The sequence below is a fragment of the Mycteria americana genome, chromosome 7 (genome assembly GCF_035582795.1).
Source record: "Mycteria americana isolate JAX WOST 10 ecotype Jacksonville Zoo and Gardens chromosome 7, USCA_MyAme_1.0, whole genome shotgun sequence".
Taxonomy (NCBI): Eukaryota; Metazoa; Chordata; class Aves; order Ciconiiformes; family Ciconiidae; genus Mycteria; species Mycteria americana.
In genome coordinates, this window is record NC_134371.1 from 37,448,371 (window position 1) to 37,474,796 (window position 26,426).

General features: G+C 40.7%; 2 protein-coding genes across 3 annotated transcripts in view; one reads left to right on the forward strand and one right to left on the reverse strand.

Annotated features, from left to right (window-relative positions):
* The first annotated feature begins 1,380 nt into the window (after positions 1-1,380).
* On the forward strand, positions 1,381-15,047 carry SHCBP1L (SHC binding and spindle associated 1 like). The gene is given in 15 exon segments (XM_075509139.1): positions 1,381-1,456; positions 1,582-1,653; positions 2,487-2,617; positions 2,923-2,952; positions 3,950-4,035; positions 5,134-5,261; positions 5,809-5,867; positions 6,276-6,344; positions 6,998-7,216; positions 8,624-8,670; positions 9,361-9,556; positions 11,948-12,099; positions 12,101-12,152; positions 12,798-12,920; positions 13,785-15,047. Coding segments are annotated over 15 exon segments (1,464 nt in total). The 3' UTR covers positions 13,809-15,047.
* A 180-nt stretch (positions 15,048-15,227) lies between these two features.
* The window catches only part of DHX9 (DExH-box helicase 9), a 28,598-nt gene continuing 17,399 nt past the window's right edge, over positions 15,228-26,426 (reverse strand). For both annotated transcript variants that reach the window (XM_075507854.1, XM_075507855.1), the window contains 8 exons: positions 24,684-24,844; positions 22,623-22,734; positions 21,773-21,934; positions 21,485-21,612; positions 20,176-20,405; positions 17,676-17,791; positions 16,602-16,802; positions 15,228-15,690 (listed from right to left, as the gene is read on the reverse strand). In XM_075507854.1, coding sequence (XP_075363969.1) covers positions 15,420-15,690; positions 16,602-16,802; positions 17,676-17,791; positions 20,176-20,405; positions 21,485-21,612; positions 21,773-21,934; positions 22,623-22,734; positions 24,684-24,844 — 1,381 coding nt within the window. In that variant the 3' untranslated portion in view covers positions 15,228-15,419. The remainder of the gene's footprint in view (positions 15,691-16,601; positions 16,803-17,675; positions 17,792-20,175; positions 20,406-21,484; positions 21,613-21,772; positions 21,935-22,622; positions 22,735-24,683; positions 24,845-26,426) is intronic.

The following is a 26,426-nucleotide window of genomic DNA, read 5'->3' on the forward strand; positions in this document are numbered from 1 at the left end:
GAATTGTAATTGTTTACAATGGGGTTAACTTACAATAAGCACCAGGAGAGGGTACAGAGGATAGGCTAGATCTTTATAGGATGGTAATGTCAATCCCTCCTGCTCCTGTTTTCTTGCAAAGATTCAGATGCCTGTCAGTGAAAAGCTGTTGCATTGTAATTAGCATTGAATTGACATTACAAATTTAGATACCAGAACATACTTCTCAAAAGTTATTCTTATATGATTTTAAATCACAGAATGCTCTTTAAAATAGCACCTCATTGTGACTGCCCAGTGTTTTTTTAACCTACAATGTAGTTTTTGTTGGTCCACTTTTTGGCTTGAGTCATTCTCAAAACACGTTTCACACCTCCCCATCAGCCACTGGCTTGTGGCAACCGAGTTTTTGCCACCCGAACTGTTTAACTTCAAAGGTTAAGAAAACAAAAAGGCTCCAGAACATAAACATCTTTACATAGTAATACATACCTAGCATACCATTTTCATCAACGCTTCAGTGCAGCTCCCAAAGCTCTAAAATAGTATCTGAAATTTTATACAGGTTTGTTCACTCCCACATTTTCCTATATTTAAAACTAAGAAGTGTTCCTGGATATGTACATTAGTAGGGAAGGCTGCCTTACTGAATGTTACTGTTTTATCAGACACCACCGGCTACCATTTTTATGAATTTTATACCCTTGTTTGAGGGCTCTACAAACCTACAGATATATTCAGCTTCTCTTTCATTTTGCTGAACCACCTTGTGTTTCTTCTTACAATGAAGTTGGTTGCATAATGGGTGAATTGGATTTAATGAATTTTGCCAGATGAGTATCCCTCCAGGGTCCTCCCTTCCAATTCATTTATGCAAATATAAACGTAATTCCCCACACAGTACCCAACAGTGTGGTAAGCTTCCAGATAATCACTAGGAGTTATTTTCAGCTTGCCCTAATTTGGGAAAATACTTAAAGTTGCTTTCTTTTCTTTCGCCCCACCTTGTGTTTATGTCTTCCAGCCATTCCTTGCCCTGCCTGGATCTGAGGCTGTAAGTCCCAAAGGAGCCAAGCTCCAGGAGACTTTCCCAGTTTGTTAACCTGTAGAAGAAATCGAGCTTGAAAGCTTTTACTCATATTCACCTCATCTCCAGCTCAACTGTGGGCAACTACAGGTGCTCACAGTTTTAACAAATTCTGTCTCTCAGGACAAGAGGCAATAACAACTATTCCCTCATTGGAAGCCACATGGCCAGGTCTCAGTTTAGCAACATCTGGCTTTCCAAACAGGGAAAAAAGAATGAACAACGCTGCACAAACAGATGACGCATAACTTCATTAGTCCCCTGAAGTGTACAACAGACAGTTAGCATTTTTCTCATACTGAACCCAAGTACTCATGGTCAAGTTTCCTACCAGGTTGCAGTTGGGACGGCAGATGTTCTCCCAGTGTGTTATTCTCCTTGCATCCTGTGGTCAGGACTGCCAATTTATTCAAGTTCCAGAGTATAAACAGGAGTCAGCTCAATGAAGCAATTGTTCATCCCACTATGAATTACATGAGATAATGTTGCAGGCTTCTCTTGGATTCCTGCTTCAGGGGAGCTAAAATGTGAAGGGGTGACGAGCAGACCTGGTGGCACAAAACAAGAGGTGCTTGCAGTTGCTCTCGGTAAGGGTGCCTCCTGCTGTCCTGCATGGCTGGAAGGGCAGTGGAAAAAATATTTCATACTCATTGTTAGGTCATTAACATGCCATTAATTTTTTTTTCTATATATTTGGGGCATTTAGGGACTCGTCAATGCTAGTTCTCTATAAACTGATTTGTGTGATCAACAGCAACAGACAAATTCAATGTTCTTTGGTAGATAAGACACGTACGGCTTTATCCTGAGACATTACAAAACAATTTTAATAGGGTTGTAGTAGAAAGAAAAAACTTGATTAAATGTACTGATAACAGCTGATATTGTTCAGCTGAATATCTTGAGTAATGAAAACTGGGTATGTCTTGTAGAATATAGCAACTTAGAAAAGGAAAAAAGAGATGAGCTGACAGATGGGCTGTGTCGAAGACACTGGCGTGCTCACTACCCTTGTGCTGTCTGGAACTGGACAGAAAGATTTCCAGTCTTCACAACAAGGACAGATAGCCAGTTCTCTATTTTGTTGTTGAACCAGCCTGAACCGTAATGCTCTTTCAAACCATGGTGCTGTATAGGGCCATCAAGACTCTTCCAAGGATGTTTTGGTTTCTGTAGCTGTACACCATAACTTCCTGCATTTTTCACATTTCCTGGAGCTTGTGGAGTTGGAATTCTCTAGTAAATGGCTAGTTTGAAGAAAGATTACCAGGGATGGCACAGAACAAGCACCCTTGTTAGGTATGTGCAGTCCCGGAGCCGTCAAGAGGCAGAACCCACCTTTGTATCAGTCTTAAAATAGTGAGATACCACCTGGTTAATACAACAGCAGAGCAGCAGAAGGTAGATAGTCTATAGGCAGAGGGTGCCAGCGATGCAATGGACAAACACCTTTTGGAAAAACTGAAGATGAAAGAAAACAACTGGCTTGGGATCTGCAAGACTAAACTAGAGCGTTTCATCATCAATTCAGAAGATTTAATGACAGCTTCTGTTGGAATACTTGTTGAGATAACTTCTCTGGCTATCTATCTCATGTATCCTTGATGCTATCCATGATGATATGCATTCTGACGATCCATGAAAACGCATGTTAAAATCAGTAGGCTAATGAGCTGTATAGCATATTTAATACAACAGAATTTCACCAAGGGTCTCTCTCAGTGAAGGAAGTTGTCTTTCCATGGGATAAAATGAGTATTACTAAGCACAGTGTGTTGTGATTAGAGATATTTTTTTTTTCTTAGAAAGACAACTAATGTTCTCTTTTAAGACTTCTGTTATGTAAACACTTTCAGCTCAAGATTAAGTTCCCAGCCTTCTCTTGGGTAAGCTAACTAGGCTGAAGTCCTTTCGTTAGAGCTACTTTTGGCCTTGGATACTTTGTGATCACTTTGAACTCTCTCCAAATTTTTAACACTGTAAAAAGGCTGGATGTGAGAACTGGGTACATTTTAGAAGTAATCTTTCCATTAGCATATGCAGAAATAATATAAATGTTTTTATACACACATGTCTTTGCAGCTACCATGTGTTCACATCCTTTTGTTCACTTATTTATTTACAGTGATTTTTAAGTCCTTCTCAGGGATAGCTGTCTACATAGTCAGCTGTGCAGATCTGGTTTTACTAAACTTGCTTTCTGGACAAAGATCATTTACCTGGAACAAAACAAACTAGAACTGAGTCCATATTTAAGTTTACAGTAACTCCTCCTCCTTTGGTCTCTTTTGGGGAGTCTCCACTCAGAGTTTGAAAGTCACCTTTACCAAGGCTGAACCTGGAAGGTTTCAGTCTGAAAACGAAGGCTCCATCAAAGCTGGAAGCAACTCAAAATAAGTTATATAGTGTGGGAAAATAAGTGATACAGTGTGGGAAAGCTAAGTAAGCTACTTGTATTGTTTAGACAACTTTGAATATATGAATCACAGGCAATGAGGAAAGGAACAATCCTTTAAAATGTAAATTCAGAAACCAGCATTTGGGACAGCTTAAATACACTTTTGTTGCTTGCTTGTAGATGTTGGTTACTATAGCTACCTGATGTAGCCATTACTTTAATGTATGTTGCATATAGACTAAAAAATATTCTGCCTGGAAAGAATTAAAGGAAGATAAGATGCTTTTCTCACAAATACTGATTTTTAGTTTAATATTATAGACCATTTCTTTAAGTAGCTTTGTGAGTTGAATCACAAGATCATACAGCTACATCTGTCTCTCTAGTTCTTTGTGTGACGATGCTAACGTAAGGAGGTACTGACATATGTAGCCTTTTGTCTAAATTAGATTACTTGCAAACCACCTCAGAGTTCATCGTGTTAGCTCAAAGCCTCCGTATCTTTTGCTGAAGGATTTTCCTCTCGTTTTGAAAATACACCACGAGAACTGATAATGTTCTGGAGCTTTGCGTAATGTTGCTGGAAGCCTGGCCTGGAGAGGGTCAGGGTGATGCTGGACTTGAATTGCCCAGGCTTTGGAAGTTGTGAGGCGTTTAGCTTTTTTCAGTATTTCGCCATTCACAGATGATACAACATTAACCAAGGAGCTGTATCCATAGCAGAAATATTTTAAAGCTTACTTTGTTTTGGTAATAGTGTAAGAGGAATCATAGAAAATGTGAATCTAAAATGCAGTAAGACTGAAAACGTATGTTGAGTAAGTCGATGTCACATTGCTAGGAAGCTTGCCTGGCTGAGCTGACCTCCCGTAGAAATGTTTATCAGCTTCTAGTTGCCCCATTCTTGGCTCTACAGAAATCTCTGGTACTTGGTCTCCTCACTCAAGCTGTGTGTCCTCCCCTTGCCTTATTCTTGTTACTTCCAGAGGCGTTGTTCCTTCTTGCTTACTGTTCTCAGTGCATGGCATTTTTAAGGCTATAGCAATTTATCTCAAGAGCTGACAGGACATTTTAAAACATTTTTTTTGTCAAAAATGTCAGATAGGGAACATTGGTATCATCCCGATGACTCTTGTGATTGAGAACCACTCGGGGAGATAAGATTGTTGCAAAATTGTCTTTGTGTCTTTGATAAATTTAAAGTGACACTTCTAAAGCAATCAGTTTGAATCACAGAGGGTTTTTTTCAGAAAAAAAATTTAAGACTAAATTGTTTAAAAACTTTGTCAATAAATGCCATCTGGAAGACTAAAAGACAAAACTCTCTTTCTGAGTTTTGAAAAATTTAGTCTTGGACTTTGTCCTAAATTAGGGAAGAAAAAGAAATCTTAATCTCAAACTCTCGGAGTTTGCAAACATGAAAACGCTTTCACATTTAGCCACTGATTTGTTTTGCGTCATTTTTGGTGCCTCACCCTTAGAATAAAGCTTATCAAATGGCAGCCTGTAATTTGTAAGAAGACTTTTCTCCTAATGGTTTGACTTTGTTTTTCTAACTTTATATATTATAGCCTACTTCAAAAATTGCAAAGACTCTTAACAGCAGAGTAGGTGAGGGCCATATGAGCATGCAATTAGAGGAACCTAGTGAATGTGTGATTCCCTGCAGAGAATGGCAACATTCATTTGCACAGTGGGTTTCATATCTGTTGAAGTCTTTCTTGTTAATAGTATTAAAAGTATCATATGTGGAAATTGTCTTCAGGATGTTAAGAGATTATCATATTATTGCCAAGAGTAAGCATGCAGGATCTGCTTCCAAACAAATGCAATAACTGCTTGCTTTTCATCCAACACAAGATTGCCTCTTTCAGCTTTATTAATATGTTTAATGTTAGTGAGATGGTGGTTGCTGTTTCGGGGGCTGTTTACTATGAGTTTTGGGAACAAAGTGATGTTAAAACTAGATCTCCCACTGTCTGATGATGATGGTGATCCTTTTTTTAGCAGTCATTAGCATATGCAGAGGACCATCTTTCTGCATGAGTTGTCCTAATTTACATAAAACCAAGATCAGTGTGTGTTGCTCCTTCAACTTGTACCTAATATCCACATCCTCCTATAGGTACCAGATGCTTTTGAACCATTACCACTGTAATCATGTGAACAGAGGCACTCCTATGAGAAACAAGAGAAGCCTTTTGGAAGCAAACTTCTGTGATAACTGCTGCATCAGAGATGCTCCCAAGGCTGGCAGCCTCTCCAGTGCCTCTCCTAGGCTGAAAAAGTTGGAAGTTCCTTAGCGAGCTCTTCGACAGGCACTTTTTCTCTCTGCTGTGGGAAGGATTGGTGCAGGATGAAGATGCTGACTCACTGGTGTCTATTTTTGGTCTGTTCTTTTTGGTCAGCGTGGCTTAACCCATCTGTTATTTCATCGCCCTTGCTCATTTTCTTTTTTACCAGCATAGCAGAGCCGCCCAGCTTCCCTTGGGCTAATACAAGTGCATCTCTCCTACCGGAGTGCACCAGAGGAACTGGCCTCTGTAGACAAAAGTGTGGTATTTTTTTAAAGCCTCTTCTCTTGTGGCAGACTGCTGCCTTGCCCAAAGGATGAGCGAAGCCAAACTCTGTTCCAGAAGCATTACCGCGTCTCTGGCTAGTCCTGCGAGCAGCCTGCCAGCTCCACTAGCCAAACCAAATGTCTGCATTAGCCCTAAGGGAGGAGGATGAACCATTTTATGGCAGCTGTAAAAGGTCACACAGTAAACACCAGTGCTACTGCTCATCTGTTGTCCCAACTGATCCAAGTAGTTTGGATGTGTGCGTGGTATGCATGTGAGCGAGCGGTTCAAAGCTCTCTCCTGGCTCTTCGAGATTCAGGTTATGAACTAGAGAATGAGCAAAACTTAATTGATTAATTTGGTTTTGTTCTACCTAGTTTGAGACTGGTCGTTCAAATGAGATGGGTCTCAGGACCTATAACAGTTGAAAACCTTTGTCTTTAAAATACACATTCTGCCTTTCCTGCATAAAGCTGTGCAAGGTCCAGGGCTTTTTGACTTTGTTTGTTTATAAGCATGGGGGCATTCCAAGAGATTATAAATAGCTAAAAGTCTAACATTGTTTCACAGTCAGGGATGCACTAGAAATCTTCTAATTTGGCTTCTCCCAAGAACAGAACCTGTTTCCATTGTTGTGATTAGTTTTCGTATTATGAGTTTAGCAGCCCTTTCCTTCTGCTTCCAGAGTTGTTTTTGCAATGTGTTTACATGTTCTCATTTCCTTCAACCTTATCTCTCTGCAGGCATGTATTCAGGAAATTGCTTGAAACATCCAGTAATGCTACTAATCTCAAATTCTTGTCTTTAAGAAAGTTTTGCTTATTTTGTATGCTACCGATTATATTCTGCAGAAGAACAGATAAGTTTTATTGTCCTGGATTGCTTCCTACTCTTCCCCTTCCCCCCGTAAATGATAGTTATACCAGAATTTTTTCTCATCTAATTATATTATTTGCAGTCTTTCCATATTAGGAAAATTATCTGCAAACTTTTGTGAGTTTAAAAAAAGAAAAAAAGACAACTTTTCCCTGCTGTCATGTTACATACTGTAACATGAAGATATCCTTTACATTCTTCAGTGACATCATTTGGAGGGCCTGGCATGATGATGAAAGTTGTGAGAAACAGTCAGCTCTGGCTGAGGAACTATTTGTGCTGCAGTGGGTCACCATTTTAAAAACATCTGGAGAAGTATAAAATCTTGCGTTTGGAATTGATTCATTATCAAAATAGCGTTGGAGAAGCTGATGAATACTGGAAAATGTACTGTGCTGTGTGAACTGCTGAAGAAACGGGACACCTACATCTCTGGTAACACTTCTGGGTCATTAGCTACTTGAAAATTTAGGGGAAAAAATAAAAAAGAAAATAAGTAAGTACCTGAAATTGCAGCTTTCATTGCCTGCATATCCACAGGCTAACATGCAGATGCCTTGCACATTGCACACAGAATATAAAGAATGTACAATTAATGTGAAACTGGATTAAATCTTGTGTCTGGAATTACAAGGGAAATCTGACAGTATCAGGGAGAAAAATCTCTTTTCTCATGTAAATGAACATATAAATTCCTTAATTATGACTTAGAGTGATTATGTACCAGAATTACTCACAACCAGAAATATTTTATATTTTAAGAGGGGTAGTGGGGCAGAAGTATATTGGGCAAAATGTTCTATTTGTTATCTGGCACAGTATAATACAGATTTTTTTGCTTTTTACCATAATGCATCCTCGTATTAGATAACGTACTGTGTTTTAATCCTAACTTTCATATCCATGGTCTTTGGTTGTCCTGAGACTTTTGAGCTCTGATCAGCACCTGGTATTTATGGATTCTTTCTTCCACCTCGGTTCCTTAAATTCATCTTCAGTTGGATTAGGAGAACTCCTAACAGCAAAGTCTACCCTTCCACCCACTACAGATGCTCATATCATACCAGCAAAGCTCGTACTTTGCACAGTGCCAGATTTCTGAGTCACTCGAAGATTTCAAAAAAGTTAAAGTTTATAATGGTGCCTTGGAAAATATGACATCACTGGGAGTCTCTCACAGAAGTTTTCTGCTCTGAGAGCATCCGGCAGGCCATGCTTATACAGTTCCCACCGTGCAGAGTTTGGATCATCCTAAATCCTCAAATTCTTTCTTGCCACCAAATCCCAGAATTGATCAGGCCTGCAGAGCGAAGGGGTGAAAAGTGGAGGACAAGTAGAAAACAGATCTAGAAAGTATCTTCAGGAATGTGACTTATCAGTGCATGGAATGAAGCAGAGTTCCTATGTAAGAAAGCATAGAATTGAAACTACAATAAATCCACCATGAAATGGTGATCTAGGTTATACTTAAACTGCATCAAAGCAGTTTTAGCCCTGGCTGTATTAATTTGTCAAACAAACATTATAAAGGTGGCTACGCTGGAAGAGCAGTGTTTAGACTTCAGCACTTGTTTTCAAACATGAGTCAAAGCCCAGAGCCTTGACATTTCACGAAGCTAAAGTTTATTTTGAGGATTTGGATGTGGCAAGCAGGTGGCCTGAGCAGCTGAGCACAAAAGGAATGACCGACTGAAGGGGTTATTGCACTGGAATTATCCATAGAGCAGCATGAAAATGGGCAATCAGTTGAAAGAGGAATTATCTAAGATGTTAGATAATTTAATAATCTAAGATGCTTTACAATAAGTAACATCATCCAAAAAACTCCAACACTTGAGGTATCTTTTCTTCTTCCTTGGAAGCCTTCCTAAACTCCTAGGTTCCACCTACTATGTATCTTTTCAGGACTGGACCTTCAACTTCTTGTTCCCCATCTGTAGGTGAGAATTTTGGGCCATCATTACAATAATAGGGGCAGCTGGCACAGAGCTACATGACCAAACATATTATTATTCTTTCTGCTCACCACAGTTGAGAATTTTCTTTTTCTTGCAATTTCTTTCCTTGGAAAGAGTGCTGATGCAGTTGAGGCAACTCTTACTCCCCTTTCCCTCCCAAAAAAACCCCAGTTGGCTACATTGAGCAACTAATTCCTTTAGTAGAAGGTAACAGGAACAGTGGGGAATTACACACCAGACGCTGACTATAGGTCAGGAGCTTTGGTGTGCACAAAACCAGTAGCTAGGAAAAAAACGCAATTCTTCATGTATTTTCCAGTATAGTCTTTCTGAATATCTCTTTGCAGACGGCAGCGTGGGAGGAAAACTTGGAACTCCAAAATACAGTCCTGGTATCTACAAAGCTCATTGCAAAAGGAACTGACTGCAGGAAACAGAGCAGGGCAGAAGATTTTAAAATTGCTCTTAAATTTGAAACTTTATTTCTGCTTTTTTTTTTAGTTTGCTCAGATGTAGGAAGTGGTGCTCACTCTTTCCTGTACGGGCGAAAGACTTTTCTATGGACACTCCATTTCAGCAACATGGTAATTTAAACGTGGCTTTAGAAAGTTGGTACAGTGGAGACCACACAGTCATTTTCCCAGGAGAATACGAGGCTGTAAACTTATCCCTGTTAACTAAAGACATTATTATTAGACCTTAGTATGTTATTCTCTTATAATTTACCCCTGTCTTTATGAACCATAGGTCAATAGCAGTCCTTATTAATGGTTCTTAGCAAATGGTATGGAAAAGTACATTTACCAGAGCTTTTAACAGGATTAAAAGCTTTCAGTATGAAAATAAACAGCATGTATAATTTGTTAACTACTACCTAGGGGAAAAATACTGTGGAACTGCAATACAGTATAGCACAAATTCAGTGAAAAATCAGTTTCATAAAACATATGTATATATAAAAAATATACATATTTTAAAGCAGCATAAAGTTAAGCAGTAATAGCACCTCTAAAGTAGGCAAGTCCTCCCCCCTGATGGCACTTGAAAGGTGTGACTTGGTCAGGTTGTTTTTTTTTTTTAGAACATCAACATCAGCATTGTATTTAACACTCCCATAAGGTTACAGGTTTAATAAGAAATTAGCAACAGCAAACTTTCCAGCTGTTCTTCAGTAACTCACACCTTGCAGATTTAAAGCCTGCAAGCACCGATTATCTGAATGCCTGCACTCACTTGCGCGCATTTCCTTGTTCAGGTTGATGCCTTGCACCATCAAATGGTCTCACATCTTGCAAAATACGGCATTGGGTTCCAAGTTTATCTTTTACTTCATCAATATTTTTATGCTTTTTAGTATCCTGAAAACAATGCAGAAGTGCTCCTTCAAATGCTGTCAGTTCTGGTGTGCTGCTTTAATGAACATTACCTCCAGGGGAGAATGGTCACTGAAATACATCCTGCTGAAGCCCTTCTGCAACATGAAGGCTCATGCCTACCGGTAAAGCAAAGCTCCCAGCAGTAGTACAGATAAACTGAAGCTATTTCTTGCACCCCAGCCTTTTAGCCCCACCTTTTCTGCCCAGACAGAGGCACACTGAAAATGCATGTGCTTCACCAACACTAAGGCAGCATCTGTTGCTTCTTTAAATGACCTCCTCATCCTTCTAAACCCAACCTGCTTTTAAAAACCAGTGCCTCATGCAAAGCTACTGGTGAGGACTTTTTATTCAGCTTATTTTAAGGATGCCTTAATGCAGCTTTCTGTTACTGCTGAGAACAAGGAAATACCAAACAGGTTTCAGAGCTCTTGACACCATCAGGAGAAAAGCACCAGGAGGCTAGGGAGCAGGCAACAAGAGAGATTTGGAACGAGGCGAGAGAAAATGTCAGTGAATCTCAGACCTCCTGTGTACCAGTGAAGCGTGCCCTTCTGCTGCATACAGCAAGGCCACACACTCTCAACAGATGATGTTTGAACCGAGAAAGTGCTTTTAGGCAGCTGTTTTCAGGTCTTTCTCCTGTCAAACCTCCGGGTGAGCTTCTGATTAGAAATGTTCATCTCTTCATTTATTTTTGAACTCTTATTGCATCTCTTTTTCAGAGACAGGTAAGGCATCACTGTCTTGCATGCTAAGCCACCCGCCTTGATAAAGTTGTATCTATCTGTGACATTAGCTTTCCTCTGGCTGACATTCCTCAACCTATTTTTGATTTGGAGGCAGGAAAGGAGATCAGTTAGGTAACTGCAAAGCTAATTTGGTCAGTTTTCTTAGGAACAATTCAGTACAGGCACACTTAACACATGCTCTACAAATCAAGCACAAATGTTTCTAAGTAATTCCATAGAAAGAATCTTCCTATAAAGAAACCACGTAAGAGCAAAGATTTCCTTTCAAGAGGAGGACTCATCCTCCTTTGGAGATGGTTGTCTTGAGATCAGTGGGATACCATTAATGCTGATGCCACAACTGACCACTTATGTTTTCCTTTAAACTTTCTCCAAGTAAAGATCATAGCGTAGTTCTGTTGAATTTTTCTCCATTGGTGGAAATCTCCCTACAGCTAGAGACTTTTTTTCTTACCCTGGAGTACATTATGTGATGTGCTGTCTGAGTACTACTGTGTAGAGGAGGTGAATCTATTGCGTATTTACTCTAACAAAGCAACAAAAGGCAGACTCTTGTCTTCCTTTTTGACTGACTCTAAATATCACCTCAAAGACAAAAGTGAACATGCTGTGTTTCTCATCTCTTGTGCGGAGGTACACAATCTATGCCTTTGTGGTTTGTGTTCTGCTCACCAGGCTTTTGAAACTGAGCAGTCAATTTGCATGAATGGCATTAGTGTTTTGTTTAATGCAGCATAGTGCATGCAATCAGGCAAGCACGGGGTCCATTTGAAGAAATTAAGATTAAAAGTTGGTTTAATGGCAACTTTGTAACTTGTTGGTAGCATTTTTAATATTTATGTGAGAGGTTTTAAAACAAGCAAGATAAAAATTCAAGTAACCAACTGACAAGTATTATCCTTCATATTATGGTTTTTACACTATTGTCAATATTACTTTTACTCTTTTCCTTTTCCACTTGGAACCAGAAAACCAGAAGAACCCGTGATTGTTTCCAAATCCCTTCATGAGAGCTTTGTGGTATCAAAAGCCCAAGATACAAACCTAACATATCTTAGGTCAGTAGAGCAGAGGACAGTCAATGGTGTTGTGGTTGCTGAATCCAACGTCTGCGCTCGCTGGGGCTTCTCTGACCATCACAGGTAGTGAGATTACTGGAGCTCAGGTAGTTCATCCTTCTTGAATTTCAAGTAACTAAATTTGTTTGTACAAGAGATGTAAGTGCTCTGACAAGCTGACTTTCTGAAACAAAGCACAGATCAATTTACTGACACCGTAAACTCATCACAAGCTAAGTTTTTACTGTGAAAACGTACGTGTCACTTCAGGTTAATTTTCAGTTTTCTGTACCCAGGCTGTTTAAGCTCCTCATTAGCATGTCAATCCTTGTTTAGACTGCACTATTCATTTCTGGCACGGGAAGTGTAGGCAAGGATTACTGCTTTCCCACTTAACTGGTCCTGATGGATTAGGTATTAAAAACCAGACTGAATATTGTTAAGCAGTATTTTCAAGCTTGACGCTCCTTAATATGTAAAACACTAGCACACAGATAAAACCAACTAAGCTGTAATTTGTAGATGCTAACTAGTCCACGGCACCTTCCCCCGCCACAACCTGCGACCTGAGCGGTCCTCAGGACCGGGTATCCTTGCGAGCTCCATCCCAGCAGCAACTCCCGACGTAGGCATGTGACCTACACAATTTCATACGTTATTACACCAGGCTGTACTCTTAAGTGCCAGTTAATTTTTTTAACAATTCTTACAAGCAACATGAAATTAGAAATAACCTTTTTGTTAATGAACAGGGCACTGGTGTTGAGCTGTACCCAAGAAGCATCGCCATCTTAGAGAGTTACAAAATTCATCACGGCAATACTGCCAGAACCAGAGAGACCTCCCATCATAGCCAGGGTGCCATTAATGTTAAGGTAACATTTTTTGGTCTTTTTCCAGTAATAGTAAGTAATAGCTTTACGGTTACAAATTAGAATCATTTTTGTAAATAGACCTGAGAAACATCAACTTTACTCTAAAAAGGGAATTTCTTTAGCTAGGACTTAACATCGAAGTACCCCCAGTAAAAACATTTTTAGCTAGTATCACAGAATATTGTACATATACTTGATAATCCCTGGTATCCTATTCCACTTCTTAAAACTTACGAAATTAGGAGCAGGGAAAAACTAATGGTAATTATGTAGTTGAAAGCAGACTGTGGCAAAGGGCCCCATTACACATGAAGATCTGATCGGAACAAAACCTTAACTGATATAGCAGGACTCAGTCACGGAAACACCAGTGAAGCTGCTCTCCAGAGGGAGGCCAGCTCACGAGAGTTCATCTAAATTTCTCCCAGTATCTCCAGTTCTGTTTCTGCACATGTAAAGACTGAGGCAGTGCTGAACAGCTGAACAGCCTATTGCTGTAGGGCCCTCTCTTAAGCTCTGGTCTGTGCTCACGTTGCACCCATCCCTCCTGTTTAAATGTTGACTTCTTTTGAAGACCAGTAACAGCTAGAGAGGACATTAGACAGCTTTAACAGATATTGGATCATATGCAAGATTGTAGGCTTGATACTGAAACTAGTAAGTATAGTTCTTTTTAAAACCACTGGACATCTGCTTCATGTTTGCAGTTTTGTGTTAGTAACACAACTGGGATAAGACAAAGTTTGAGGGGCAAGCCAAGGAAAGCAAGTGTTGTCTGGATGCAATAAATACAGATGTGGAAAGGGAAGCTGGCTAACACTACAGCACATCTTTCAATGTCCATCCCTTCTGATTCCCTAACAGGTTGTTCCTGGAGAAGAAAAATAATCACATTTTCAGTAATGGTGGCACAGAGTGACCATTCTTCAATCTACAGAAAAGTCTACATCAGCAGAAAGGATTGTGGAGTTTACTGCATCAGATGATGCAGAAGAAGATACAGACTCCGAATTAATCCCAGATTTAAGTTTGGAGATGAACACGGATACACTTGATGATACTAAAGATAGCTCTGTAATTCATAGCTGGATATCTAAGCTACACGTGGCATTTGGCTTTTAGCAGTTTTGATTAAAGAAACAGTGCCCTTACCTAGTTTTTAAGAATTTAGAAATACAAAAAAATGTTGGACTTGCTTTAAACTTCACTCAAACACTAACATCTCCCACACCCCTGTAAGTACAACTGATTATTGGTTCTGAATAAGCTTTCCAGTTGGATTAGTGGGGAGGTGGGGAGGTTAATCCCGCCAGGCTTGGTAATGTAACAGGTTTCATACCAAGCTATGCCCACAGACATCTCCCTGTGCTGGTGAGGCCCTGCAGTACAAATTGTGTGCGAAATGCGGTATCTGCCTGCTGCTGCCCCAGGCCAGCAGAGCTGGTTTTGTGGCCATGCTGTAAGAGAGGTAATGGAGTTTTGGCCAAAAAACCCCAAAACCATTCATACGCACACATTTATCATAAACTGGAGCGCGTCCCTCATCTTGTTCACACAGGTGTTCCTGCACAACACGGCCTGACTGTAGAAACCCCTTGAGAGTCATGCGTAGATACCCTGTGTCATCCACCCCTGCTCCAGGTCACTTCCCCGCTGCTGGTCTGAGAGGTACAGAGGAAACCACACCTCGCTGGAGGGCTTTTTATCCCCTGTGTCAATATACTTCTGCAAGCACCAGGCAGCCAGCTGAGCTTCGAATGTCCGGAATCCACAGGCTACAATTTCAATGAATTCTAATTAAAGAATTGCTCTCTTTCGCATGTATTTGGAAGAATAAAGCATGACTATTTTGGAGTAGCAATGTAAATGAATGCTGCCTCAGATGAAGGGCACAGTTCACGCTTCTGAGATCACTTCAGGTTCTGCAGAGTCAAGCAGCACCACACCAGTCTTGAAAAAGGTATTCCATGTTCCTGCATTATCTGAATCAGCAAAAGAGCTCATCGGTTGCTGTGCCGTGAGGTGTAACACAGCATGCAGTAGGCCAGTGGCTGACTGCAAAGGAACCAAGTGCTGCCTGGCATACACAGAAAACCACTGCAGCAAGGGCTATTCACACAGTTTATTAGACAACAAAGAAAAATCCCCACTGAGCCCAAGTTCTCTAATTAGAAATTTGTTTGGCAAAGAATGGTTTTAGACAATGAAAAGGTTTCCTCAGAATGCCTTATACCTCCTACAACCAAAACTAGCAACAGACGGCTTCAAAATCTAAATCCAAATCCAAATACCTAATTAAACGTATAGCATGTAAGTCTTTAAAAACAAACTCTTTATTAAGAATAAAATCATACAACTTGCAGTAAATTCCCTAAGGGCACGATATATTACAGAGCTGTACTTGTACTTAGGAACTGAAAGGGCAAACAGACTGGTAACAGCAAGAAAGGGATTTGGGAGAGAAACGCACTTTTGTCAAAGTTCACTGAACTGCTGTAACTACCATCCGCCCCTCCCCGGATCCCCACAGCCTCCTCTGAAGCCACTGCCTGCTCCTCGATAGCCTCCTCCTCGATAGCCTCCCCCACGTCCGTAGCCTCCTCCCCAGCCTCCTTGGTATCCTCTTCCTCCCGAGCGCCTGCCGGAGTAGCTGTAGCCACTGTACCCTCTACCTCTGTAGCCAGAGCCACGTGGGTAACCTCCCCAGCCTCTGAGGCCACCTCCATTGTCGTAGCGAGCCATTTTTGGGGGACGAGGACCATCTCCGAACCTGGCAAAGAGAAACATTATATACTTGATGCGATCTTATGGATTCCATTTTTTTTAATATTAAGAAGAATAATAAATTCCCAGGATACTCAGTTAAGATGCCTCTATTTTCTGTTAACAGAATATGATGTTTGAATTACAGTTCCACTTTTGCACCTTTTCCACTTCAGTAAAGAAAAGCTGGGAATGGTCTGACGTGCCACATAAGCAGTCCCTCCTCTAGATCTCAGCCAGGTCTGCGCCTGGGATAGAAAGTCTTCCCCTCAATCCCACTTCCCCAGCTCACACATATGCATAGGGAGCTTCGTTCCTGTTTATGTGAGCACAGTGATCTTTATTTTGCTCTTCGCAAAACACAGTGAAGTGTACATCTAAGCTGTTCTTTGTTTTGATCCTTAAATTACTAACAGCTCACAGGTGTTTTCATTTTTCTTTGCTTCAGAAGCCAGACATGAAAACAAGGGGCAATGGAGGGGTGCAAGCACAGCCAAATATTTGTTTTATTTCCAGAGACAAAAATTAATAGGTTTGCCCAAAATAAATTTGGGTTATCTTTTCTTTAAAAGTAATTGTGTTTTGGAAGCAGTGATGACAGCTTTTATTCCTGAGAGCTGCTTGTCCTTCCTGTGGAAACAGGCAGTGGTCTGTCTACATCAGACTTTGAATATGACAATTTTACATACACTCAGACTATTGACTTTGAAACAAAAGCCTGAAGCTCCTGTCCACACAGGACAAGACTCTTCTGGTGATTTTAGCTCTGGGCTTCTGCAGCCACTGTGCAGGGAGGGAGCAGTGGAGCTGACAGCTCTGACCTGCTCTGTTCAGGCTCTCGGTGTCCTTGGGGGCAGAGGTGGCGAGCGCTCCTCGCCCCAGAGCTCCGACTGCACAAGCCAGCGCAGCCAAGCTAACCTTGCGTTAGCAGCCATGAGGCTGATGCCCGCTGCTGACGGCCTGGAGATCTGACGGATCACGTTCAGCATTCGCTCATTTGCTGGGTCCAGCTGCCGAATGATCTCAGGATCTTTAGTCACTTCTACAACAAGAGCCTCCATCGCAGCACGCAGAGCAGTGATGCAGGCAGCCGTGTTGTGGGGCATCTTCAGCTTGATCCTAAAGCAGAAAGAATTATATTAGATGTATTACAACTTCTAGCACAGAACCTGTTATGAAAGATGTTCTGTGGAGTGGTTTTTCATTGCATGCTGCACACACTGAGCCAGAAATCTATATTCTCATCTTTTAAATTCTAATTGTTAATGAAGGGATGTGAAATTCAGGAGGCAAATTTGCCAGATCCCTAAAATCTGACATTGCTAAAACGTAACTATCCCTCTGTTTAAATTTGCTCGAGATTTAACATACTCAGATATTCAATACATAACCCCTAGCATCAAAACAGAAAGATACAAAAATATAAAGTAAACTAAAAACATGAGGCTCCTCAAGATTTTGAAAGCTCCAGGCCACCCTCAAAAATATTAGTGAATTAAGCTTAAGCAATTCTTCACCTCCATTTTACTGACCAGGGCCAGGGGGAGACATCCAGATGGTATTTAGTCATGGCCATAAAACGTATGCTGCCAGAGGCAACCAACAAATCCTTAACATTTCTCTCCTCAAGCTGTGTTTCCAAGGCTTAAAAATAAGGTTTCCTCAGCCTCTGTCTGAAGAGGAGGTCCAAAATACATAGTACCTCTTATTCACATTCCAGTTAAAGGGGAAAAAACCAGCAGTTTTTATGGAAACTGCCTGGTATCATGTTTTCAATTTAAGCAGATAATCTGCATGAAACAGTGCTGCCAGTATAAACCCCTCCCTTCCTCATAGGAAACAAAGGTAATGCCCTCACAATTAACCTGTAGTAGTGCATGGCTTGCTCTAGGGTTCCTATTCTATAGAGATTTATGTCTGTTAGCAGCCGCTCCCCCTCAGTCTGTGTTCTTTCATAGACCTGAACATTATAAGCACCAAGGAGGTCCGTACCAGTCATCTACCAGAACAAGCTCCCCATCCGACAGGACCTTCTTGGAGGCAAAGAGAAGCAGCTGCAACGGGCTCACCAAGGTCATTGTTTTGGCAGAGATGGCTCGTGTTCGAATCTGCAGGTGGAAGAGGAATATGACTCTTGAAATGGAAAAGAGATCCCTACACCTTCCTCTGGCCACTGAAATCAGAGAATTTTGTAAAAACAACACCACAAAAATATCTAGGTATAGTGTTAGGAAATTACAAGAGCGCACACACACATACAAAATTGAATGCTAGGCAGACATTTACAGGGATTCAGCACTGGCTGGTGTAAAAAAACACCAAAAACTACCTGTCATTTAAAAGTATTCATTTTTCCACGACTGCATGTCTGCAGTTATGCAGCTGACATTTTGCAAGAGCCATCTCATGCTTTGCCAACCTAAAAATGACCAAGGCATAGCTGAATTATCTTCCCACCTTTTGCATTACTGGGGCTGTAATGAAAAGCTTGTTGCTCCTTTAGTAGGGTCCTACACATGCAAATTTGGAAGTAGCTACACGTCTGTGCAACCAGCCTGCTTTGTCATTTTATAGAAACAAGCCTTTAAGCTTGTACTTGAAGTGAGCACTTGGACAATAACAAGCCATCTGACCTAAGCCAGAGATAACAGCACTGACTGCATGGGCTACTGCCCTTCATTTTAAAGAGGAACTGAAGAGCAGTACTTAGGATTTCAGCCTCCCACCCTGACAGCTGCCTCTCTCCTGCCTTTCTTTCACACAGGAGCATGATTGAGCGTTATGGGCAGAATTCATTGTACTTGCTTATCCTCAGGGAGAAGATTTGCTCCTGCCTGGAAGATATCACACATACTCAAAAGAGAAAAGCTGCCACAAGCTGGAAATTGTGGCAGAGAAATGGCCACGACGAGGACTGTTGAACTTGCAGCTCAGAGAGAGACTGCCAAGTGCAGCAGGAAAGAGACAACCAGACCTCAGAGAGAAACTTTCTTTTAGCAAGTACCTACTGCGTAGGGGAGAGCTGCATATAAATCCTTCCTTCACCCCAGTCTCGCCCAGGTACTGTCTTAGCCACTCTTAAGCCACCACCTTAGTCACTCTTAGTTTCCCATGTGTATTTTGATTTAATAAAGCATAGCTTTTTGAGTTCAAAAATCTTTTGGTGTTTTTAGGGGAGGCTCACTTTACAAAGATGGTCAAGGCAGATCAAAGGTCTGACCCACTTGGGATCCTGTCATAAAAGGTGAAGAAGAGGCGAAGCCTCACCCCAGCTCTGAACTATGTATGTGGAAATCCAGAATATCAAGCCAAGGCCCCAGCCAGTGCCCAAAGGAGTCAAAATTCCATTTATTACCAATGAAGTGGTTTATCTGGCATTACTAAAATAAGTTGCATGTCAGCAAAAAGGACTGAGGATATAAAAATCAGCATAAATAAACTGTAATTCTGAACTAACCAGTCTAGACAAGGTGACAAAAAAGAAACCCCTACAGTATCATCTCTGCTGTATGATCTTAAGAGGCTCTCCTTACAGCAAGAGGCTTTGCTAATTCGACGCTTATCCTCAAAAACATCTTTACAGCACTTCCCAAGCAGAAGGAGCTCTGGTGTTGTGCACAGCTGGTTTCAGCAACAGCCGACAGTGCATCAGGACCTCCCTATTGCTGTGCTGGAGTAACTGTACGCAGGCAGCACAAGCAGGCTGGCAGCCCAAGGACCATCTCACGGCTACGTCCTACACAAAGGCACTGCCTTCATTTGCTCCTTGAAAGAAGGGTGAACAGGAGCAGTCACATTCATGGCTCTTGAAAGAAGGGTGAACAGGAGCAGTCGCATTCACGATGGCCATCACTGGAGCACATGAGAGCACACAGGGGTTTAAGTGTACATGTACAGCATGTGCTAAGTACACAAAATTAATGGGATGGAGGAAAAAGTCATGGGGAAAGCATCTCAGGGTTTTTCTGAGATGTTTGGGAAATGGGAGTTGTCCTCAGGAGATGAGAAACTACCTACATGCCAGAAATGGAGCACCCCACTGCCATACTACATGTTCCTGTTTTCTCTCTGGATTCATAAGTAGCAGAAGTAATAAGGGCAAAAATTCTCTAGTGCCTAATTAGTATGGTAGAGCTCCTAAAGCAATCTCTTAAAGAAGATACTAAGATAGATCTTTCTCTATGACCTGGCTGTTTTCACAAAACTCACAGGAGCTTTCTACGCAGCTCTACTTCTACTGAATTCGGTTGATTGAAAGTTACTGTAAAGGCTGAGTGACACCATGACCACATAAAGTTCACTTTCTGGAAAAAAAAAAAAAAAAAAAAAAACAAACCAAAAAAAACCCCAAACAAAACACAACAACCCCCCAAAAACCAAAACACAAGCTAAACATTACACTGTGTAGATTTTTTCTTATGGTTTCTTTACCAAAAAGAGCTTCTTAGACAATTTGGTGGCATGTGAACAAGAAAAAATTCAAAGTCTTTACCTTTTCTCCAAAAACAAAAAAAGGCGATGGATACTTGATGTCCTGGCTGCTGAAAGGGCAGTTGACAGATGACTTGTGGATAAGTGCATTGTGCCCCTCAGTGGTAAGAATTTTCCTCTTCTCCTTATGGTAGCAGACATTAGGGTAGACCCCAAAAGCAAGCAGGGAGATTACAACATCCAGATTATTATCTGGTCCAGTGTTGTTAAACGGCTGAGTCATCAAACATTCTGTTGACAGAGAACAGAAGACTGGCTTGCATCCACGGGTCATGTAGGACAGCACAGCAGAGTTGTTTAGGATCCTGGATCAATGCATTTTCTGATTCAATCAACTGGCAGATGTGCATCTGTTCTCAAATGACCTCTGCACTCAAAGCATTTCAGTTCTACATCCAATTTTCAATTTATTCATGGAGAGCAAAAAGCTGCAAAATACTACTGCAAAGATATTTTTCTCTCCCAAGCTCTTAAAAAACAAGGAGAGAGGGGTTTGCCCAGAATGTGCTGTACCACAGTGTGTTTCCTGTCATTTGTTTTGGAGACAGATTGTGTGTGGGAGGTCAGAATGGATGTTTTCATTAGTTTATTTGTTACAAACCTCCCCAGAGATTCTGGTGGCTTGTTTTCAGGTCATCTTGCCCAGAAATAAAGTTAAGGATAAATGCAGTAATGATCCTAGCAGCATGAGGAAAAAAAAAATTAAAGAATTAAAAAACAAAACAAAACCAAAAAACCCCAAAACAAAACAAAAAAACTGAGCAAGCTCCTCAGGAACATTAGGCAAATTCAGAACCTGGTCAACATCAAGAATTTTTTTTTCCCTTAGAAAATTGAATAATATGCCACACTACTGCACATCCCTCCTGCGGCACGAATCCAGAAAACCATAGGGCACATAGCACACTGTTTAGATCACACAGACTCCCTAAGGCCAATGAAAAGGAGGGGGGAAGCACAGCACAGCACATTTTGGAGATGCAACAAGTGAAGAAGAAAGAAAATCAGGGAGGTAATTCTCTAAGGACAATTGCTTAATAGATTTTTAATCCTGCAGCCCTAACCTCAGCCTCCAAAATCTCCCTGTGTTGCACCACAGCCATCACAACTTCTCTGGTTTAGACAACTATGACAGAATGAGACAGCACTAAAATTTCATCCGAACTCAGCTGTAAAAGCAGGTCAGCTTTATGGCAAACCCACTACAGGCCTCTGTGCTTGTGTATTCATCATAGATTATCTTGTTTATTTATTTCTCATCTCAGAATGAAAAAAGTAATCATTAAATTACTATGTCCAAGTAGAATCACCTTCAGGGAAGCCAGAATTAACAAGTATATCTTTCAGCTGGACTTTTGCTTCCCAAGTCATTCTAAGAGTAGCCATGCTGAGTCTTTTGTGTTCACAAAATCTTTTTTCTGCTTCTTCACCACCCATTCTAAAAAACAAACAAAGTGAATTAGAAGTCTGTGCAAGAAAAGGAAAAGTGCACCAGTCTAGTTGTCATAGCATCCATTGACATATCTAGTCCAGTCACAAAACTGCTCGCTCTGTGTTACCCACAACCTCTCATCCAATTTTGTGCCAAGGCAGTATACCTTGCATCATCCCAGGCTTGAAAGACGGACAGCAAAGCAACATGATCTGAAAACCTGTTCCCAGCAAAATTCCTATGGACATAACCCAGCCGTTTGCCTTCACTGATGAAAGGTTCAGGGAAACAGGTGGCCGCAGAGATGGTACAAACAGCATCTCCCACACTGAAAGAAACCACAAAAGGTATCAGGATCAGGTTTATTCAGAGTATTGCTGCCAGCAGCTACTACAGGCTGTTGATCAAGTAAAAACTTACGGCTTGAGGTTAGAAACCTTAGTAATTTGGCCCTTGTATACCAGACTTCATAGAAACACCTCCCAGGAAGGGGATGTTAGATCAGCTCCAATTCCAGTAGCTAACCTTTCACAACAGCAAGTGTTCACAAGTCCTTTGTCTATCTTCCCTCCCCTTCCCCCATCCATACACAGTTCTTCTCACCACCTTCTTCTGGTGGAAAGGACTCTACAGGCATAACAATTACAAACAACAGTTCTTTATTTCTGTTGAAGCAAAATGTGTGCATTCATTTTTCTTCTTATCTAGGTCTCAAATTTTACATCTCCCCACCTCTAGCTCACTGCTATACTTAAGCATGTAGAGTCCCACTCTTAATTCATAAATATTCAGCCTATACTGGTCCCTTTCAGTTACTCTGAATTTCATGACTACTTGACTCCCTTTACTAGAAGTTATTTATCCTCTGCTCTCATGAATATTCAGTTTCCTATCCCCAGGTGTAGCATTTATTGCTCATCTAGATGTATTGTTTTTTCCTTTTGTAGTGTGCATGTCTAGAGGCTCAGGAACTCAGAGAAACAAGAAAAAAAGACCACTGAGACTACTAAACTTACTAAAAAATACAGCCCATTATCATCATCTTGCCAAGACGAGGTTCAATAGGAAGTTTGGCTAGGATTCTTCCAAGAGGTGTCAACTCATCATTGGAATCCAGGGCATCAAGCTCTGAAATAAGATCTCTTATTATCAAAGACAGTTAGATAATCCCAGAAATCCTTAGATAAGAAATTCAGAATTTTAATAATGGTGTTTAAATAGAACCCCACCTATATTCAAGTTTAATGTTGTTTACAATACTGCCATCCTGATTTTCAAAACTGGTCTGAGCTCAAATAAACAAATTTTACTTTAGCTTTACAGATGTTTTACTACCTCCTCCACAATTAAAATAATTACTATTTAATGCACAAACATATTTTTCCATTTCTTTTTAGTTTGCTTCTGTACAAACCATTATTACACTATTAAATTTTTTTCAAGTCCCTATATTTGATCTAATTAATCTAACCTAATTTCTGCCTCATGAAAATCAAAGCAGCCCTATCACAGCCAGCTGTAGAGTCTTCACTACAACTGCCAAATCACAGAACCCTCTGTTCATCAAAAAGAAACCACCACAAACTCTCTCTTCCATGAGGCTTTGCCTGCCTTTCTCTCCTTCCATTACCTAAAAATTACCACCTGAGCTCATCCTCAAAGCTATCAAACCACTGTCAATAATAAAGTCAAACAAGTGTCTGTGGCTGTTTGCTGTACAGATTGAAGGGTCTCATGAGTCTCCTTATCTTTCTAGCCATTTGGTCATAACCATTAAACACTATTTATAAATAAAACCCTTTTTAAGTTTGCATGACAAAGAAAAACAATACAAGTGTGATCTTTAAAAACCCTTTTAAGATATAAATGAAAAATGCAAACTTATAATTCATGTACTCTCTTTACAGACTACTTTGGGAAACTTCAGCATAACTAAAAGCTTTACTTTTAAAAAAAAAAGCTTTGTAGCCTCACCAATTAAATGGGAAAGCAAACAAATAAAGGACTCCTTAGCCACTATCAAACCCATTTTTCTTGGTATCTATTGAACTCAAAAGCCTAAAGAATATTTTGAAGAATAGCATGTCTTGCCATCCTAAACACACACTAGCAGCATACATGCACTGAAAAATCACAGGTCATCCAGGAAACAGAGGCACATGCAGAAATGTCTATTTGGTGTTAAAGCTGAAAACATTTGCCTTTTCCCCTGGCTTTGCATTTCTTATCTGCAGTGTAAAAAAGCACTAACAATTTTTAGATCAGAAAGTCATTAAACTTGAATGCATATCCCTAGCTAGGTTTTTCATTCTGGTCTCCCTTCTGTATACAAGCAATGTAGACTCGTCACACAATTTTTTCATTCAATCTACAATCAAATAGATATTTCTGTTCTTAGAAATGTTAAGAAATGCTTAGTGACATTTGCAAAGCATGCTGAGGTTCAAGATCACTGCTTTAAATCCAAAGCATAAATGTCGGGTTCCTCCTTGCTTCATTTTACTCATATTCTAGCTAGTTCCCTGAAGAAACTGGGGAGATGGCTTAACCCCCACCTCAGTTTCTCCTGTTTTAGGAAGATACTGATGCTTGCATATTCATAAACTGGAGTTTTAATTACTTGATAAACTAGTGAGATCTTGGGTCAGCAAACTGTACAAAGCAGTAATTATACAAGAAACTACTAACCCCTCTTCTTTAGTAGTTTTATAGTAGTTCTGTAAATGCCTTAAGCACTGGACTGAGTCTATGTCATACACAACAGTGCCACAGCTGGAAAACAGGAAGCTGGAAGCTAGCATAAGTTACTGGTAAAATAACAAAACAAGCCTTAAGTTTGAAGGCTCAAGTTTATTAAAGGAATGACACTCCACTTGGGAATTCGAGTATTTCTTCAGCTGCAAGAAGACACTACCACCCACACGATGCATCCAGGAAACACCTTGCTGTTTCAGATAGCATGCCACTACACAAACAATCTAACCAGAGATGTTAAAGCAGTTTGTAAGTGATCATTATACATGGGAAATCACTTGGAGTCAGCTTTAACATACAATCTTGTGGACAAACAACAATACCTCTTAGCGTGCGTTCTGCTTCAATCACTGCATCCAGAGGCGGTGGTTCTATTGCTTTGGCCAAAAATTCACCAATTCCTCCCAGCCGCAGCAATTTGATGCTCAAAGCAATTTCATGCAGTGGTGTTCGAAACATTTCAGGTGTCATATGAGTTTGAAGTCTGGAATGAGAAGAGAACAAAAAACCCCACATTTTTCTGAACATAGGCTTTGATCACCATCACGGGTCATTCCATCAGCATAAACTATCACCCTCCAAAGCAAATACTGCCACCCAGCCAACCCATCAACTCTAACTGTGCTCCTGTAAACTTAGGCTCTTCTACCAGTATTTATCTTCCATGCTTCTCAGTTCTCATCTCAGGGTGAGAGGTTTCCGTTACAATGGAAATGCACAGTGGGTATAGCCCTCACATCACCACTACCTGGTGTGGTTTCCAGCATGAGCTGACCACATATAGAGTCTGCATGGCTGAAGCCCAATTCACAGCATGGCTGTGTCCAGCCCCACACTTGCCCCCCTTACAATCATCTCCTACAATGCTAAGGAAGGTCTCCCACCCCGAGACAGACAACCTGCTTTCAGCCTGCCTTATATACAAGCATTTCTCTACATGTCCTTCTACGAACTCCAAACCACCCAACTCCTCCTGCACATTTCTGCTTTGATCACTAAGAAGAGTAAGTGGTTTTGCTGGATGCTTTCCAAAGGTGTTTTTCTGGTACGAAAAAGACCTGATAGAAACAGATAGAGCTCTTAAGTCTTTAGCACAGTATCGTTAGTGATCCTTTAGCTTGCTCGTTGAAATATGAACTCCTAGGAATGACTGCACTGAGCAAGAGACAGCTAGAAAAGGTCTCAAAACACCTTGAACAGATATCCAGGTTCAGCTGGCACCAGATTTAGATGGTATCTCTCAAAAGATTCTCTGCACAAGTCCGCAAACACTCTTTCCTTCCTAGGCACCATGGAGCTAGTATATTTTGGTTTTATATTCTTTGAAGGAAGGTAACTTTAAAGTCATGAAGTCCCATGATTACTTCAGTAGCCTAAAATCAGTTCACTGTCAAAAATTCTTAATTAAAATCACTCCACTGTACTAGACAGCAGATCTAAATAAATTTGAGCAATTTAAGGAAAGTTTTTGATCAACTGATGCTTTCAGACCTTACAAAAAGCTGAACATCAAACACAGCTATGCTCTAACCACTATGTGAGAAAGGGGCACTGAAACTTTCATGAGAGAGATCAAACACTGAGTGTAACAGCTGTGTAGACTTCTGCAGCCAGCAAAAAGATTTCCATGGCTCTGGTAACTGAGAAACAGCTTGGCACATAGAAGAGGTCAAAAGTTGCAGCAGCAGGGAAGGTGCTAGAGCATGAAGGTTCAGCAGCATGAAGGGGATTCCTCGCCACAGAATGGGGATGGAGGGAAAAGTAACATCTGTCTTCCCTGCTTTTTACCACTTACATGACAAAATCACCTGTTATGTGAAGATGCCAGGGGCCCGCAATGTTTGAAGGCAGACTAGAGCCCTATCCTCATCCCAAAGCTCTTTTCTGCCTTGCCTCAATTCCCAAGCAGTATTATTTTTCTCCTGAGAGGTTCTGTAGGTTGCAGTGAAGTTCTTAGTAATAAAATCATGAACTATTTATCCACCTCACATTATGGGTAAAAGCATACAAACACATGTCATTTTTTTTAAGCAAAAGAACTGAGATATCCAAGAATTCCAGTGTGA